Raw genomic sequence first — 18,172 nt, forward strand, 5'->3', positions numbered from 1 at the left:
GGGAACTAAGATCCCACAGGCGCCACAGCATGGCCAAAAGAAAAAAGCAATCATGAATATTTAAAGAAAAATTAACACCAATCCTCTTCCAACTCTTCCAAAAAATTGAAGGGGAGGGAATACTTCCAAACTCATTCTATGAGGCCAGCATTACCCTAATACCACAACAAGACAAAGATACCATAATAAAAGAAAAGTACAGATCCCTTATGAACACTGATGTAAAAATCTTCAACAAAATACTAGCAAACTGAATTCAATAGTATATTAAAAAGATTATACACCATGACCAAGTGGGTCTATTCTTGGAATGCAAGGATGGTTTAACATACAAAAGTCAATCAAATAATACTCCACATTAACAGAATGAAGGGAAAAAAACGCATGATCTTCTCAATTGATGAGAAAAAAGCATTTGGCAAGGTTTAGCACAATTTCTTGATAAAAACATTCAACGTACTAGGAACAGAAGCAAATTACCTCAACATAATAAGGGCTATATATGAAAAACCCACAGCTAATGTCATTTTCAGTGGTGAAAGACCAAAAGCTTTTTCTTTAAGATTAGCAACAAGACAAGAATGCTTGCTTTTGCCACTTCTATTCAACATCATATTGGAAGTTCTAGCTAGAAGCATTAGACAAGAAAAATAAATAAAAAGCATCCACATTGGAAAGAAAATGTAAAATGATCTCTGTTCACAGATGACATGATCTTATACGTAGAAAACCCTAAAGAATCCACAAAACACACATACACACACACGAACCCACAAAAAACCTGTTAAAAACTAAAAAATTCAATAGTTACAGGATGCAAAATCAATCCACAAAAATCAGTTGCATTTCTAGAGACTAACAATGAACAATCCAAAAAGGAAATTCAGAAAAAAACTCCAGGGACTTCCCTGGTGGTCCAGTGGTTAAGAATCTGCCTTCCAATGCAGGGGACTTGGATTCGATCCCTGGTCGGGGAACTAAGATCCCACATGCCATGGGGCAACTAAGCCCACACGCTGCAACTTCTGAGCCCGCGCACTCTGGAGCCCACCCGCCACAACTAGAGAGAAGCCCGCTCGGGGCAATGAAGAGTCCACTTGCCACAACGAAAGATCCCGCGTGCCGCAACTAAGACCTAAGGTAGCCAAATAAATAAATTAATTAAAAAAAACAATTAAAGGGCTTCGCTTGTGGCGCAGTGGTTGAGAGTCTGCCTGCCGATGCAGGGGATGTGGGTTCGTGCCCCGGTCCGGGAGGATCCCACGTGCCGCGGAGCGGCTGGGCCCGTGGGTCATGGCCACTGGGCCTGCGCGTCCGGAGCCTGTGCTCCACAATGGGAGAGGCTGCAGCAATGAGAGGCCCGCGTACTGCAAAAAAACCCCAAAACCCAAAAAACAAAAAAACCCCTCCATTTACAATAGTACCAAAGAGAATAAAATACTTATGAATAAACATAATGAAGGAGGCTCTATTCGTTTGCTAAGGCTGCCATAAAAAAATACTATTGACTAGGTGGCTTAAACAACAGAGATTTATTTTTTCACACTTCTGAAGGCTAGAAGTCCAAGATCAAGCTGTCAGCAGTTTTGGTTTCTTCTGAGGCCTCTTTCTTTTGCTCAAGATGGCGTTCTTGCTGTGTCCTTTCATGGTCCCTCTGTCTGCATTAGCTGTGACCTAATCTCCTCTCCTTATAGGGACACCAGTCACATTGGATTAGGGTCTACCCTAACAACTTGACTTGGTGTGGCTTTTTTTTTTTTTAATTTTTATTTTGGCTGCACCGCGTGGCTTGCGGAATCTTAGTTCCCCGACCAGGGATTGAACCCAGGGTCACGGCAGTGAAAGCACTGAGTCCTAACCACTGGACTGCCAGGGAATTCCCTGGTGTAGACTTTTAAAATTCATTCAGTTTGGTACACAGTAAACTCTTTCAATATGAAGGCTTGTGTCTTTCTCAGATTTAGGACATTTTCTTCCATTATTCTTTTATTCTCTCTGTTATCACCTTCTGGAACTCCTACTAAACAGAGTTGGAGCTTCCAGATATAGCTTCTAAATCTCTTTTATCTCATATTATCCAACTTCTTTTTTTTAAAAATAAATTTATTTATTTATTCATTTATTTATTTGTTTTGGCTGTTGGGTCTCTGTTGCTGTGCTCGGGTCCTCTCTAGCTGTGGTGAGCAGGGGCTACTCTTCTTAGCGGTGCGCAGGCCTCTCACTGTCATGGCCTCTCCTGCTGCAGAGCACAGGCTCTAGGCAAGCAGGCTCAGCAGTTGTGGCTCGTGGGCTCTAGAGCTCAGGCTCAGTAGCTGTGGCGCACGGGCCCAGCTGCTCCGCAGCATGTGGGATCCTCCCAGGCCAGGTCTCGAACCCGTGTCCCCTGCACCGGCAGGCAGATTCCCAACCACAGCACCACCAGGGAAACCCCATATTATCCAACTTTGCTTCCCCTCCAAACTGTCTTTTCCTGCATGAGCTTTCAGGATGTGGTTTTTTTGACAAGCCTGATTTTGTCTTCTTTTCAGGTTATTTTTAGAATCTATTTTTAAATTATAGAAATGTATATCGATTCATTATCATTGTAAAACACTTAATGCAGAGAAAAATTTAAACTCTCACACCTTACCTCTATCATTCCAACTCAGTTTCCGCAAAGTAACCACTGTTATCAGCTTAGGGTTTTTCCCTTCAGATCTTGTCCTATGGCTACATTTACATGTTTACATTTTCATACTGAAATATGTGTTTTGTTTTTGCTTTATATAAATGGTTTCAGACTGAAACTACTGTCTCACAATTTCCTTTTACCTTATTCTGTATCTTGGAGATTTTCCATGTCAGCAGATATTTATTTATTTTTAACACCTTCATAGCATTTCATGATACAGATGTACCATAACTTATTTGCTCATTCCTGTACTGAGGAGTATTTACATTGTTCCTCTTTTTTTTTTTCTATTTTATAAATAATGTACAATGAACATCGTTTTGTTTTGTTTTCTTAACAATGGAATTGCTGGTTAGAAGAATGTGTACACATTTATTTATTTTTCAGTATACCCTTAGTACAAGATTCAAAAGGTACAAAATCAATCATATTGAAAAGTCAGTCTCCTTCCAGCTCCTGTCTCCCAATCATCAGTTCTTTACTACAGAAGCAATCACTGTTATCAGTTTCTTCCTTTCACGGATATTCTAAGATTGTACATTTTAGATTTTAATATATATTGCCACATGATCCTTCAAAAAAGGCAAGTTATTTTTTCTGTTCCCCTCATCCAAAGGTGAAGTCTATTTCCCCACTCCTTGCATTGGGCTGCCCTAGGCCTTAAGAGCTATTGTATCAATAGCTTACTTTCGCACTCTCTTGGAATGTTGCTGCCAAGTGAATAAACCCAGTCTATCTTACTGGAGGGTGAGAAACAATGTGAAGTAGAGATAAATACTCCAGATTAGGTTCCCTAGACCAGGGTTGGCAAACATTTTCTGTAAAGGACCATATAGTATGTATTTTTAGATTTGCATGCTATATGGTCTCTGTTGCAACTATTCAACTCTGCTGTTGTATTGTGAAAGCAGCCATAAAACAATATATGAATAATAAGGTGGGAACAGACTTGGCCCACCTGCAGTTCTTTGCTGACCCTTAACCCTAAACCAACCAGCTTGCCAACTGCCAGGTACGTGAGTAAGGTCATCCTAGACCATCCAAACCCAAGCACAACCTCCAGCAAATTGCAGACATCAGCTGAACCAGCCCAGACCAGAATAACTGTCCAGCACAGAACAGTAATAATGTCTGATGTTTAAAACCATTAAGTAGTGCCCAGCTAGCTCAGTCGGTAGAGCATGAGACTCTTAAAACCATTAAGTTTTAGGGTGGTCTGTTACACAGCAAAAGCTAACCAACACACTAACCAACATGCTTTGCCATTATTGGATACTATTAATATTTTTATTTTTATTAGTCTGATATATTAAAATGATATATTATAGCTATTTTACTATGCCTTTCTATGGTTATGAATGCATTTGAGCATTTTTTCATATATGTTCATTGATCAACTATATATGCTTTTATGAATTTCCTTCATATCCAGTGCTCATTTTAACACTGAATTATTTTCTTGTTGATTTGTCATTTTCTGAGAATATATCTTGGATTTTAACACTTTGTCTGCTATATTTATTGCAAATATTTTCTCCCTGTTTGTTGTCTATTATTGTAGCATCTTTTACTATATTGAAAGTTTTAAATTTTTATATAATCAAATTTAGAAAATATTTCCTTTATGGTTTTTGAGTTTTGTGTCTTCAGAAGGCCCTCCCTATTCTAAACTTATAAAAGCATTCTCCTATATTCTTCTAACACTTCTATAGTTGAGTTCATTGTTTTGTTTTGTTTTTTTGCGGCACACGTGACTCTCACTGTTGTGGCCTCTCCCGTTGCAGAGCACAGGCTCCGGACGCACAGGCCCAGCGGCCATGGCTCACGGGCCCAGCCACTCCGCAGCATGTGGGATCTTCCCGGACCGGGGCACGAACCCGCGTCCCCTGCATCGGCAGGCAGACTCTCAACCACTGCGCCACCAGGGAAGCCCCAGTTCATTAGTTTTTAATAACTGTTCTGTTTATTATCCATATAAGATTTATTTTATATGTGATGTCATCTTAATTTTTTTCCAAGGGGAAAACGTAATTACTAGCTATCCTTGCACACTTTGTTTTCCAGATAAATTTCAAAATCATCTGCATTTCCATATAAAAATCTCTTGGCATTTTAGTTGTTATTTCTATTTGTTTCCTATTTTTTCAGAATGTCTTCAAATTTTCTGGTCTGTCAATGGCACTATTTCTGGGTTTTCAGTCCTATTTGGAATTTATATTTTTATTTTTTAAATTAATGTCTTCTGTTTTGTGGGACCTGGAACAGGAGGGAAATAGTCAGATGTACATTCAGATCCAACTCTTCCACTAGCTATTAAATTTTGAAATTTACTTTTCAGATTCTTGAAAGAATTCAGCATTATTTATAATAATGAAAAATATGGTGTCCTAAGTGTAAACATCACTTGAGTAGCTCTCAGTTATATAAATGTAGGCTGAGAAATAGTCATTTTTCTGAGATTAAGGTGTAGCTTTTGTGACTTAATTAAGGGAGCCATTAGAACTCTGATATATTAACTTGGTCCTTAAGTAGGAGCTGGATGAATTTACATAAGGAGGCCAGCATCTTCTGGGCTAGAAGGAACTGATACTCGATCATTGCTCCCTGAGACATGAAGCTAGAGAGACCTGTGGATGTTGACTGCCTGGCCCTGGCCAGAACAGTAGAAGGGAAGAGCAAGATGGTCTTTGAAATAATTAACTTCAGTAAAAGTGGGAATCCAGGCCCTCAAGTGTTGAGTTCAGCATAATAGGTGGCTGATGCTAAAAGCAACTCTGGTAGGAGCTATGCAACATATCAGAATTAGCAGCATTACCTGCTGAATGTGTAGTATCAATTTCCTACTACAAAAAGGCAGCAAGAAGCAAAGTTTGTAACTGACTAATGGGACACCTATACTGTCCTTGCTGAGTGTGGAAGTTGGACAGACTTCTACCAGATTAAATCCTTGGGGATTTGACAGTACGTCAGAGATATAAGCCCTAAGAGGCAGATGTTGAATATCTTATTAATCTATTTTGTGGAGTCTCTAGACAATTTCATTTTATGTAAAAAAAAAATTTTTTTTAAGGAGATGTATTTATCATTATACCACAGTTTTGGGAGCAGGCCAACCTATGTCCATCCAGAGGAAAATGAGTTTAAAAAATCTGTGGCACATCCATGCAATGGAATACTATGCACTTATTACAAAGAATGGTATAGAACTATATTAACTGAAGTCGGAGAACCCCCAAGACTTGCATTTTGTGTGTGTATATATATATATATAAATATATATATATATATATAAATATATATATAAAATGCTATTACTACAAAAATTATTTAGTTATATATCCTTATGAATAGATACAGGTCTAGAAGTAAGGTTATCAAACTTTGATGGTGATTGACTCTAGGGCGTGAGAGTTTAGATAATTTTTGCTTTCTTTTTCATATGTTCCTATATTATTTAAATTTCTTACAAATTTTCTATAATGAACATGTTTTATCTTTATGAAATAATTTTCTAAAAATGGAAACTGACCACAGAAGTCATCAGGAATAATAATAATAATAGCTTACTATGAGCCAGAAGCTACGCTAAGTGTTTTACACACATTATCTGATTTACTTCTCACAGCAACCCTACCAGAGAGATTTGCATATTGAACAAAGCAAGGCTTGAATAGTTTAAGTAAGCTGCCCATAATCAAAGAGTTAGAAAGTGGTGGGAGCAGGATTAAAGCCCAAATTCCCTGGCTGCAGAGCTATGGTCTCTCTGGTTTGACCCACAGAGGAAATGGAGCTGTTTGGAGCTAACAGAGAAATTCACCAGCATTTTACATACAATCCCCTTTCAACTTTACCAGCCTTAACTGCAAGGCCATTTTCTCTTTTTACCTTTCCAGAAGTAAGCACTAAATACTGTAAAAATAAAAAGACACTACCAATTAAAGACATAAAAATTTCTGTAGTATTCTGTTACATTGGGGGACCCAGTGAACCATGCCTTCCAGTACTGGAAGGTACCCTGGCATAGGCCTCTACTCTTGAATTTGGGCTGGCCCTTTGACTTGCTTTAACCAACAGAATATGGTGAAAGCACCAGTCCTGAGGCTAAGCCTTAAGAAGGCCTACCAACTTCCACTTTTGTCTTTTTGGGAGTCCTAATCCAATATGTAAGAAATATGGCTTCTCTGCTGAAGAATTATGTAGAAAGGTCACATGGAGAGGGAGATAATTTGAGACAACACGAAGAGAGAAGCCCAGTCATTCCCGCGGAACCAGCACCCAGCTGATGCTATGACCTACAGCAAGGCTAGCAGAACGGCAGGGCTAATCCCAGCCCAGATTTCACAGTGAGCAAATAATATGGTTGTTGTTTAAGCTATACATTTGGGGTGGTGGTTAAACAACAGATAATTTAAACACCTCCTCACCTCTTCTGGAGTGACAACTGGTACACTCAGTTCTGCATAAAGCTGAAGGCTCCATCCCTATCTCTTAACTGTATTACAACAGTTTGCCAGAAGCTTTCACTTTAATTGCTAGGACATAGGGAAGCTTTTTTTTTTTTTTTTTTTTTTTTTTGCGGTACGCGGGCCTCTCACCGCCGCCGTGGCCTCTCCCGTTGCGGAGCACAGGCTCAGGACGCGTAGGCTCAGCGGACATGGCTCACGGGCTCAGCCGCTCAGTGGCATGTGGGATCTCCCCGGACCGGGGCACGAACTCGTGTCCCCTGCATTGGCAGGCGGACTCTCAACCACTGCGCCACCAGGGAAGCTTTTTTATAGGAAAGAGGTACTAGGTAGGGGTCCAGAGGTTCAGCCTTTAGCCCTAGTTTTGTTACTTATTGTATGCCTTTTGAAAGTCATTTACCTTTTGGTCTCAATTGTTCAACGGGGAGACTAATATACACACTACTTACCAGAGGAGGGTAAAAATTAGTATAACGGAGTTGAGAAGAAAAATGGAAAGCATTTAACATTGCTTCCAGCTCAAGAGGCAGGTGAGGAAATACGTGGATTTGATGTCATCTGGATGTAAGATATTGAACAAACGACTTCATATTTCTGATCCCCAGTTCTTTCTCTGTAAATGAGACTACCCTTCCTCGCCCCACAGGTTTATCTGTGATGATCAAGAGAGACATCGCACAAGGAGAGACCTATTGCAGAATAAACGGTAATTGCCGCCGTGTAATCCAAAAACACCCCTCCCCCGCTTCCCCGCGCAGCCATCCTTATATTCTTCGCCCAAACCCAGAGAATGTGATTTAGTAAATCTGGAGTGGGGCACAGAAGGCTACATATATTTTTAAAAAACAATATCCCTAGCAGATTTAAAACCAAGCGTCCTAACCTAAAGGACTCTGCTTGCTACCACGCACCCTCACTCTGACAGAAGGAGCCGCGAAGTCCAGGTCTCGCGACAGTTTCTTCTTTCTTCAGAATCTGCTGCAGGTAGCGCGAGAATGGCTCGTCCAATCACGAGGCTGAATGGAGGCCCAAGATGGCGGCGCACTGGGAGCGTAACATTTGCGTTTCTAGGATCCTCGGGCTGCTGGTGGTTTAAGACTCTGGGGTTGTACAGGCCCACGCTGGACTAGTCGTCTGGAAGGAACTTGGACCTCAGAGGTGAGTCACTTAATATCTCTCACGCGGGTTGCGAGTTCGCTTAACCTGTGTATCACCTAGGTTCCACGTTCTCCTGTTCTGGGCCTGTGAGGTGTTGGTTTCGGGGTCTAAGGAGAGAGACCAGATGGTATGTGTGTACATGTGCGTGCGCGTGCGGGGGTATATGTGTGTTGGGGTGGGTAGGAGGAGTTGACAGATGGAGTGGCGACTAGTACTGAAGTAGGAAAGACCGGCGGGGCGGAGGAGGTTTACAGAGATCCAAAACTGAGGCGGGAAGATAGTCTGAGTGGGTAATATGAGGGCGTGGAAGGAGTGGAAGAGATGGAGAACTGGCAGTGGTCGAACTAGTGGAAAAAGTCGGATTTATGAGGGAAGGAGACGAGAGAAAACGGAGATTAGGATTGAAGTGGTAGAGATCTGTGCAGAAGGAATTCAAAGTTCTGAAAGCGGAATTTAGATTATTTTACAGACTTATGTATTAAGACACATGGTAGTTGAGGATTATTAAGGTTCAGGAGACACCAAGGAAACGGAAGCGTGGAGAGGGGAAAGATCAAAGAAAGTCGAAGCGGAAGCTTAAGTGAAGGTCTACTACTTTGGCTTTCTGGACTGACTCGGGTAACCGGAAGAAAAAAGTCCAGCCCTAGGCCTGAGCATTTTAGAGACTTAGATGGGGACTGCTTATCAAGAATGAGGGTGCTGTGTTTCAGTGTCCTGGACAGTGTAAAGAGTTCCATCGTGCTTTCAATCAAAAAACACTTATTGCGTGCCTGCTCTCCAGGCCCTACTTTAGGCTCTGGGATATCGCAGTGAATAATAAGATAGACAAAATATTTTCCCTCATGAAGCTTACTGGCGGGGCAGATTTTAAAAAAATAAGTAAAATATATAGAATGTCAGATGGGTAAGTTTTATGTAGAAGACTGAAGCTACTAAGAGAGACAAGGAGTGTGTTTACTCACTGCTTATTTAAATGGAGGTACTCAGGAAAGGCATCAATGAGGAAGTGACATTTGATCAAAGACCTGAATAAGGTGTGAGGGTACCTTGTATGTATGTATTTCTGAGGGAATAACAGTTTATGCAGACCAAACAGCAAGTACAAAAGCCATGAGATAGGAGTGTGCCAGACTTGCTAGAGAAACAGGAGGCCAGTGTGGCTAGAGCAGGGTGAGCCAGGAAGAGAAAAGTAGATGAGGTTAGAGAGAAGTGAGGAGTGATAATGCTGATGCCAGGTAAGCACTGATACTCAGTTAAACTCTGAGGAATGGGATAGATTTAGCTAAGTACCCATCGCCTGTATTGGGAGCTTGGTTAGCAGAGAAGTGGCTTTATTGACTCATTGTGCATCTGTTCTGACCAGAAGGGTTGAGTAATGAAGGAAATGTATCTATCATATTTGTAATTTAATTTGTCCATGTGTGTTCAGAGTGTTATGTGTGTGCACTGACATCAGGGTACACGCATGACACTCTGAACAGGGAGGAGAAAGTGGCAACAAATGAGTTTGGAGGGGTAGATTATGTGTGCCTTGTTAATTATTTTGGACTTTATCAGCCCAAAAGCTTTAGGAAGGCACTGAAGTGATTTACCGAGGAATGTTCAGTTTTGTATTGAGGTAGGAGGAGGGGGATGTTGTTGCTGGGGTGAAGTGGATTGCTGGGGCAAGAGTGGTTAGAGAGGGCTTCCCTGGTGGCGCAGTGGTTAAGAATCCGCCTGCCAATGCAGGGGACACGGGTTCGAGCCCTGGCCCGGGAAGATCCCACATGCCGCAGAGCAACTAACCCCGTGCGCCACAACTATCGAGCCTGCGCTCTAGAGCCCGTGAGCCACAACTACTGAAGCCCGCGTGCCTAGAGCCCGAGCTCCGCAACAAGAAGCCACTGCAATGAGAAGCCCGCGCACCGCAACGGAAGAGTGGCCCCCGCTCACCGCAACGAGAGAAAGCCCGCGTGCAGCAACAAAGACCCAACGCAGCCAAAAAAAAGAGTGGTTAGAGAGATATCAGTTAGAGGCTATTGTAGTCATCCAAGAAAGAGATTATTATGGTCTGTGGCCTAAAGATATGGAGTTATGAAGGGTGAAAAATGGATAGGGTCAAGAAATAATTAGGAGATAGAGAATATTCAGGGCATGGTGTGTTTGGAATGAGGGAGGCAGGGTGGAAAAGTTGCTAAAGATTTCTCGCTTTTGTGCCACAAGGAAGATAGTGGTATCATTCAGCAAAATAGTGAAGATTAGAAGAGGACCGGTTTGGGGTGGATAGAAATGATTTAATTTTGGACATGTTGTGCATGAAGTACTTTTGAGCCTTTCAAGTGAGTAGTCTGGTGGGCAGTTAGATGCATGATTTGGAACATCTCGACAATTCTTTTTTGGACATGGTTGTTAAACTTCCAGTGTGGAAAGCTGTCAAAAACCTTCTGAGTATTAACATATTTATTACCATGTAAAGTTGCATCTCTAACAAAGCCTGCAAAGGAACGGTACTTACTGCTAAGAGACTTTACAATAGCGGCTATGACTGAACTGGGGAGATTACGGAAGGAAAGATCTTCCTGAAGAAGAAATGCTTGAACTGTGGTAGTAAGGATGAGTAGGAATTCATCAGGTGAAGAGGGGGAGGAAAGAACATTATAGACAAAAGGAGTAACCTGGGTAAAGACCCTATTGCCAGAGTGGAGGGAAAGAAAGAAGAGCAATGGGTGAGACTTAAGCTGATGGTGAAAAAGTAGGTAAGGCCACACCATGCTGGGTCCTGTATGTATGCTGAAGTAATGTAAAGTTTCGAACAAGTGGGCATGGGAGGAGGGCACAGTGAAATTTGCGTTTAAAAATGATCACTGCAAGGGGGAAAAAGGAATGGAGAGAAAAAGTGTGGGCTCATGGAGACCAAATAAGAGGCTGTCTGGGCTTCCCTGGTGGCGCAGTGGTTAAGAATCCACCTGCCAATGCAAGGGACACGGGTTTGAGCCCTGGTCCGGGAAGATCCCACATGCTGCGGAGCAACTAAGCCCATGAGCCACAACTGCTGAGCCTGTGTGCCACAACTACTGAAGCCCATGCGCTCTAGGGCCTGTGCTCCACAACAAGAGAAGCCACTGCAATGAGAAACCTGCACACCACAATGAAGAGTAGCCCCCGCTCGCTGCACCTAGAGAAAGCCCACGTGCAGCAATGAAGACCCAACGCAGCCAAAAATAAATAAAATAAATAAATTTTTTTAAAAAAGAGGCTGTTGTAGCAGTCTAGGCAACTTGTACTGGGCTGCTATTGGTGGACATAGGGAAAAATAGATGGATTTGAGAGGTATTTAGCTGGTAAAATCCACATAGCTTGATTTCTTGGAATACGAGAGGGATAGAGAACTATCAGGTGACTCTTAGGATTCTGACTTACACAATACCATTTAGCTGAATGCGCATTATGAAAAAAATGGAAAATGCAGAATGATATAAAGAAGAAAATAAAAATCACCTACCATCCAGAGATACACACTAAAATATTTTTGGAGTAGTTTTTTTTTTTTTTTTTTTTGCGGTACACGGGCCTCTCACTGTTGTGGCCTCTCCCGTTGCGGAGCACAGGCTCCGTACGCGCAGGCTCAGCGGCCGTGGCTCACGGGCCCAGCTGCTCCGCAGCATGTGGGATCTTCCCGGACCGGGGCACGAACCCGTGTCCCCTGCATCAACAGGCGGACTCTCAACCACTGCGCCACTAGGGAAACCCCCTAAAATATTTTTTAAATTACCAACTGCTTAGAGATCTACTCAGCCGCTGCAATGGGTTTTTTCCGGTTTTTATTTCTTGCTATAAATGTGTTAACTTTTTTCCTGTGTGTATTCTCGAGGAAAACAAAATTGCTATGTTTGTTTTCATTTGGTTTTAGCTACCTGGAAATGACAAGACTGAAATTTATAAAAGAAGTTGGAATAGAAGATTTTTTTGGTAGAGTTTGAAATCAGGAAGTTAAAAAAAAAAAAAAGATGTTTTTTGAAACTTTAGTGACTTTATGGTGCACTACCAAAGAGTCAATCCATGCAAGACCACTGTAAAAGCTAACCTCTGACTACAATATTCTTGACTGTAGATTATGTTGCCTTCTGCCACTTTGATGCATTTAAAGGAATAGTTTCCAATTTTCTTCCCTTGGTTTAAAAGAAAACGATTCATCATATGTTGCATACATTTTTAAAAATTGTGGTAAAATACACATAACATTTAAAATTTTAACCATTTTTAAGTATACCATTCAGTGGCTTTAGGTATATTCACGGTGTTGTGCAACCATCACTACTGTCCATTTCCAGAAGTTTTTCATCATCCTAAACAGAAGCCATGTACCATTAAACAGTAATTCACCATTCCACCCTCCTCCCAACCCCTACTAACTTCTTGTTTACTCTCTGTCTGTATGAATTTGCCTATTGTTGGTACTTCATATAAGTGGAATAAGAGTATTTGTGCTTTAGTGTGTGGCTTATTTCCCTTAGCATAATGTTTTTAAGGTTCATACATGTTGTAGCATGTGTCAGAATTTCATCCCTTTTTAGGGCTGAATAATATTCCATTGTATGTGTATATCCCACATTTTGTTTATTTACCTGCTTGTGGACACTTGGGGTTGCTTCTGCCTTTTGACTATTGTGAATAATGCTGCTGTGAACATTGTAAGTATCTGTTTGGATCTCTGCTTTCAGTTCTTTTGGATCTATACCTAGGAGTGGAATTGCTGGGTCATATGGTAACGTTGAACTTTTTAAAGAACCATCAAACTTTTCCACAGCAGTCATACCATCTTCATTCCCACCTGCAGTGCCTGAGGGCTCCAGTTTCTTTGCATACTCTCCAATACTTGTTATTTTTTCTTTCTTTCTTTCTTTCTTTCTTTTTTTAAAATAATAGCCATCTTAATGGGTATGAAGTGATATCTTATTGTGGTTTTGACTTGCATTTCCGTAATGACTAATGATGTTGAGCATCTTTTCATGTGCTTATTTGTTGTTGCATATTTTCAAAATATAACTTCTTTTTTCTCACTTGGTTGGCAAAGATGTATTGGCTGTAACTGTTGACTTGGCAACCACAGCTTTTCCTGTTGACTTTTTTAAACTAAATATGCGATTCCCCCCCCACCCTTTTTTTCTTTTTAAAGATGGCTCTGAGTAAATCAATGCATGCAAGAAATAGATACAAGGACAAACCTCCTGACTTTGCATATCTGGCTTCCAAATATCCAGATTTTCAGCAGCATGTTCAGATAAATCTGAATGGAAGAGTGAGGTAGGTAACAGATGAAGAATTCTTTATACAGTATTATTCTAGTGTAATTACAATGGACACAGCATAGTGGAAAGCATACTGGACTGATAGTAGACCTGAATACTAATTCTAGACATTTCCTTAAACTTCTCATCTGACTGTGGACAAATCACTTAACCTCTCTCGGTTTTAGCGTTTTAACCTATAAAATCAGAAGATTGGACCAAATGCTTTTAAGTTTCCTTCTGGCTAAAAAAAACAAAAAACAAAAAAAAAATTTCTTGATGTCCAAACTATTGCTTACCCAACAGAGATCCCAGAGTGCCTGCAGAAACCTTAGGATTGTACTCTAAAACTTGGTGACTGGTGAGGGTCTAAAGTCCTTATTTTAAGTGTGTGTTTATTTTGATGTGAGATAGGAAAATAATAACCAGGATATCAAAACTGATTTCACTTCATTATTACTTAGAATGTCACTAAATTTAAGTTTAAAAGTTAATTATTAAAAATTTAAGAAAATAATAGTATGACGCTTCAGGAAATGGCAAGGGTTATGATAGTGGTATGGTAGTAACTGATGTTTGTGTTATACCCTTGAGAAGAAGATCTTTGACCGCCGTCCTAAACTCTATGTGAGTTACAGAGGGGATTGGAAATTTCAAGCCTGCCTTGGGAAAATGTGGTGATTCACCTGTGGGGAGGAGGAAGAGCAGGATTTGTGGAGCACTGGGAAGGTCGGGAATAATAGGATCAGAGGGCTTGAGGCATTTTGCTGACCTCATCCTTCCTCCTGGCAGACTTGTAGGACTGAAGACCCTAGGCCAGGACTTAACCTGGGGGCCAAGTTACCCTAGAAATCCTAAAACTTAAAAAATATATATATAATACACATTTATTTGCTTTCATTTTTCTGGGAGATAATCCTTGGTTTTCACCAGATTCTCAGAGAGATTTGTGACCCCCACCAATACACAAAGGTTAAGTCAAATGCCCTAGAACTGTGATTTCCAAGCTTTATTGTCTATTCCACTCAGTAAAAAGTTGAACACAGCTCCATGTATGAATGCTTGTGTTACTTACCATGTTACTATATTAAACACATTAGAAAACATACTTCAAACTGGAAATTAAAAATATATTTAAATAAGAGTTCTAATATTTTCTTTGCATACTCTAAAGATTCATCTTTGGCACCTTACTTTGGAGATCACCCCAGAGATACTGAATTGGTGTTTCTCTTTGTTTGGATCATCTCTACCATTATTCTTAAATCTTTGTTTCATAGTTATGTATGTGGATGTTATTTATCCTAGTAGCTTTAGAGCAGATACAGTTTTGTTATTCTTTGTTTCCTCTCTACACTTATTTTTGTACTTAATTATTTAACAAATATCTGTTGATTAACCATTTTGCTCTAAGTTCCGGGAGAGCCATAATAAAGAAGCAAGACTTAGTCACTGCCATATTTGGAGTAAACACACTAGTGGAGGAAGTGGACAAACAAACAAGCAGTTAGCCTTTCAGTGTGGCAGAACCTGTGGAGTATACAGTGGAATCACACAGAAGGGAGACCTGACCCCAGCTTTGGGATTTAGAGAATGATTTGAAACAGATACAGTGTCTTAGTTGTGTTCTGAAGAATGAGTCTGAGTTAGCCAGGTAGAAAGAAGAGTGTTACAGGCAGAGGGAGTAGTGTGTGCAAAGAGCACGGAGTAGTGGGGGACTGGAAAAGTTGAGCGTGCCTAGGGTGTGGTGGACAAATGACAGAAGATGAGGCTGGGAGGATGATGCTTGCAGTACTTTGTAAGGGCCAGTGAGGAGTTTGGAATTTATCTTAGGGACATGTACAGGGAGTTCTTGTGTCTTCAGAATTACTCATCCCCAGTCTTATGCACTAAAGTTTTAAAGCAGGGAAATAACATTCAGAATTGTGTTTAGGCAGTTGACAGGTGTATTCTAGGAGCATAGTAGAAGATGGATTGCAGGGGGAATTAAGACTGAAAGTATAGGCAAGTAAGTAGGAAATGGTTTTAGTAATCTACATTAGACATATTGGTGGCCTAACTAGGTAGAGGGAGGAAGGATAGAGATCACTGGATGAATTTGAGAGAAATTCATGAATATAATTAGCAGGACACAGTAGAAATTAAGTATGAACCAAGTATGGTGCTTGGTATTCCAACTTAGCAAGAGATTAGGTGGTAGTGCCATTTCTGCAATAAGGAACAAGGGGGAATGAGCTGGTTGGGGGGGAAATGATATATTTTCAGTTTGGGGCATATTGAATCTGAGAAGTCTATGTGCAGTTGAAAATGGAAGTCAGAAGAGAAGGACACAGCAGTGGTGTGGGAGTGGTATTAGTGAAGGCCTTGGGTCTTTGAACTGAATACTGAAGGATGAATAGAAGGAGGGAAAGAGTTCCAAGTATAGAGAACAGAATTTTTTGAAAGGCCTGGTAAGTTTGCAGAACTGCATGTAGATGGGGATGAAGTGGATATAGAATAACAGCTTAGGGAATACTAGGAGATGAGCCTGAAAGGAAAACAAAGAACAGGTCACAAAGAGCCTTTCATAGCTCTTAGCTCACGCAAAGTAGAATGGACTTGATTGCTCAGACTTTGAGGAACCAGAGGAAGATTTTTAGGATGGTTAGGATTTTTAAGATGGCTTAAGATTTATATTTTTTAAGAAAAATCACTCAGAGCAGACCAAACAGATCTGTTACCACAACATATCTGAATGGCTTAAGGGTGTCTGACAAGTAATAGACATTCAATAAATATTTGTCGAATGCATGAGAATAATTCTTCTATAAAATCTAGCTGTATGCCATCTATAAATGGCATACCTAAAACAAAATTGCAGATAAATAAAAAATAAAGGGATGGGTAAAGATATACTAAACAAATGAGGGTTCCCTCCAAATTAAAAAAAAGTAAGGTAGAAGGCAGAAAAGCCTCACATTAGAAAAAAAAGACTAGTTTGTATTGACAAAAGAAATAACGTTCAATGAAGACTTAAAAAAAGACTTACAGCATGTTGAAAAATGTAACATAAGAAATATCTTTTAAAAAGTGTTTGATATAATTCAGAGACATTTTTTCTTTGTCTTTCCAACCAAGTAGAGAAAAATAAACAGAACAATGGCCTGAGGGACTTTCAGAGGATCAATGAATGCTTCAAAGACAATTAGGTAAAAATACTCTTTGTGTATGTTCTTTTTCTTGGGGAGATAGGGTTTAAAGCTTTAACCTATAATTTGAACTTCAGTTTTAAAAGAGTAATTGACCCAAAAAAGGTTAAGTACTGCTGATAGAGAGCCTAAATAATATAATCAATGAGTTTGATTTAGTGATACATTTTGAACTTTTAATCTATAAATATGAATGCACATTGTTTTTTTTTAAATTGATACTGCATTCCTTTATTATTTTCTTTATTTTTTGGCTGCTACACAGCATGTGGGATCTTAGTTTCACAACCAGGGATCAAATCTGCGCCCCCTGCATTTGAAGCGCAGAGTCTTAACCACTGGACCTCCAGGGAAGTCCCACACATTCTTTTTAAATAGCTTGTACAGGCTTATAACACTAAGAAGTAACTGAGTTGGAACTCTCTCTGGCTCAGTCTGTTGCTTCCCTTATTTATTTAGAGTTAATAAGATTAGAAGGAAAAAGAATTACAATTTTACAGATAGTTTGATTATTGTCTACCTGAAAAAACATTTGAGAATCACCTAAAAATATTCAAATGATTGCTGAATAAAACATACATATAAATATTTTTAAATGTATATAAATAAATAGAAAATTGATAGGTTTCCAGATACTAGTTGGAAAATATAGTTGCAATAAAAGATCCCATCCACAATAACAAAGAGGAATAGGCAGAAACTTGGCAAAGAAATATGTTAAGATCTATGTGGATAAAGCAACAGAATTACCCTCAGGGGTCTAGGGGAGACAGTGAATCTAGGGACACCGTGTGTTTCTGGATGGGGAGGCTCAGTATAGTTAATATGTCGATTCTTCCCCAAATCAAAATCCTTCTGAGGTTTTTGGGAGAGAAGGCGACATAATGTTTCTTCTGTTCAAAGAAAAGATACTCAAAACCAATGTTATAAGTGGGTGATGGCAAGGTGAAGGGGTGTAAACTTTCCCAGATGGGTATTTAAATATATTGTGAACTTTGAGCAATGAAAACATTAGCCCAGTAGTGCCACAAGAATGGGCCATCAGTTGTCTGGCACAAAGTGGCATTCAAGTCTCAACAGCATGTGCACATTAAATAGGGTGATTCCAGCCTGCATTCTACTCAGTAGTATACCTCCCAGAGGGAGTGTAGAGTGGACAGGGTGAATCTTCCTTTCTTGATCAGTCTTGACTCCTGTGTGTTTCTCATAATGTGAATATCTTACAGTGCTAGAATGATTAAGGAGCTTTTTCAGTGTTCTCTTGGATTTTCACTTTATCTGCTTACTTTGGAAGCTGACTCCTAAGTAAAATACCACCCCACCATGTAAAGACTGTAACATAGAATAAGGACATTTCAGGTTGTTAAGGGTGGAGGCAGACAGCAATGGATTTTTAATAGATGCGTTGGAACAGCTGTGGGGAAA

General features: G+C 40.1%; 1 protein-coding gene across 1 annotated transcript in view; it reads left to right on the plus strand.

The window, feature by feature from the left end:
- Nucleotides 1-13,447: 13,447 nt before the first annotated feature.
- The window catches only part of METTL16 (methyltransferase 16, RNA N6-adenosine), a gene marked incomplete at both ends in the record, with an annotated part of 56,025 nt that continues 51,300 nt past the window's right edge, over nt 13,448-18,172 (plus strand). Inside the window, one exon of the mRNA XM_079726274.1 lies at nt 13,448-13,575. Within this exon, the coding sequence (XP_079582400.1) occupies nt 13,448-13,575 (128 nt within the window). The remainder of the gene's footprint in view (nt 13,576-18,172) is intronic.

This window comes from Hyperoodon ampullatus, assembly GCF_949752795.1.
Source record: "Hyperoodon ampullatus genome assembly, chromosome: 19".
Classification (NCBI taxonomy): domain Eukaryota; kingdom Metazoa; phylum Chordata; class Mammalia; order Artiodactyla; family Ziphiidae; genus Hyperoodon; species Hyperoodon ampullatus.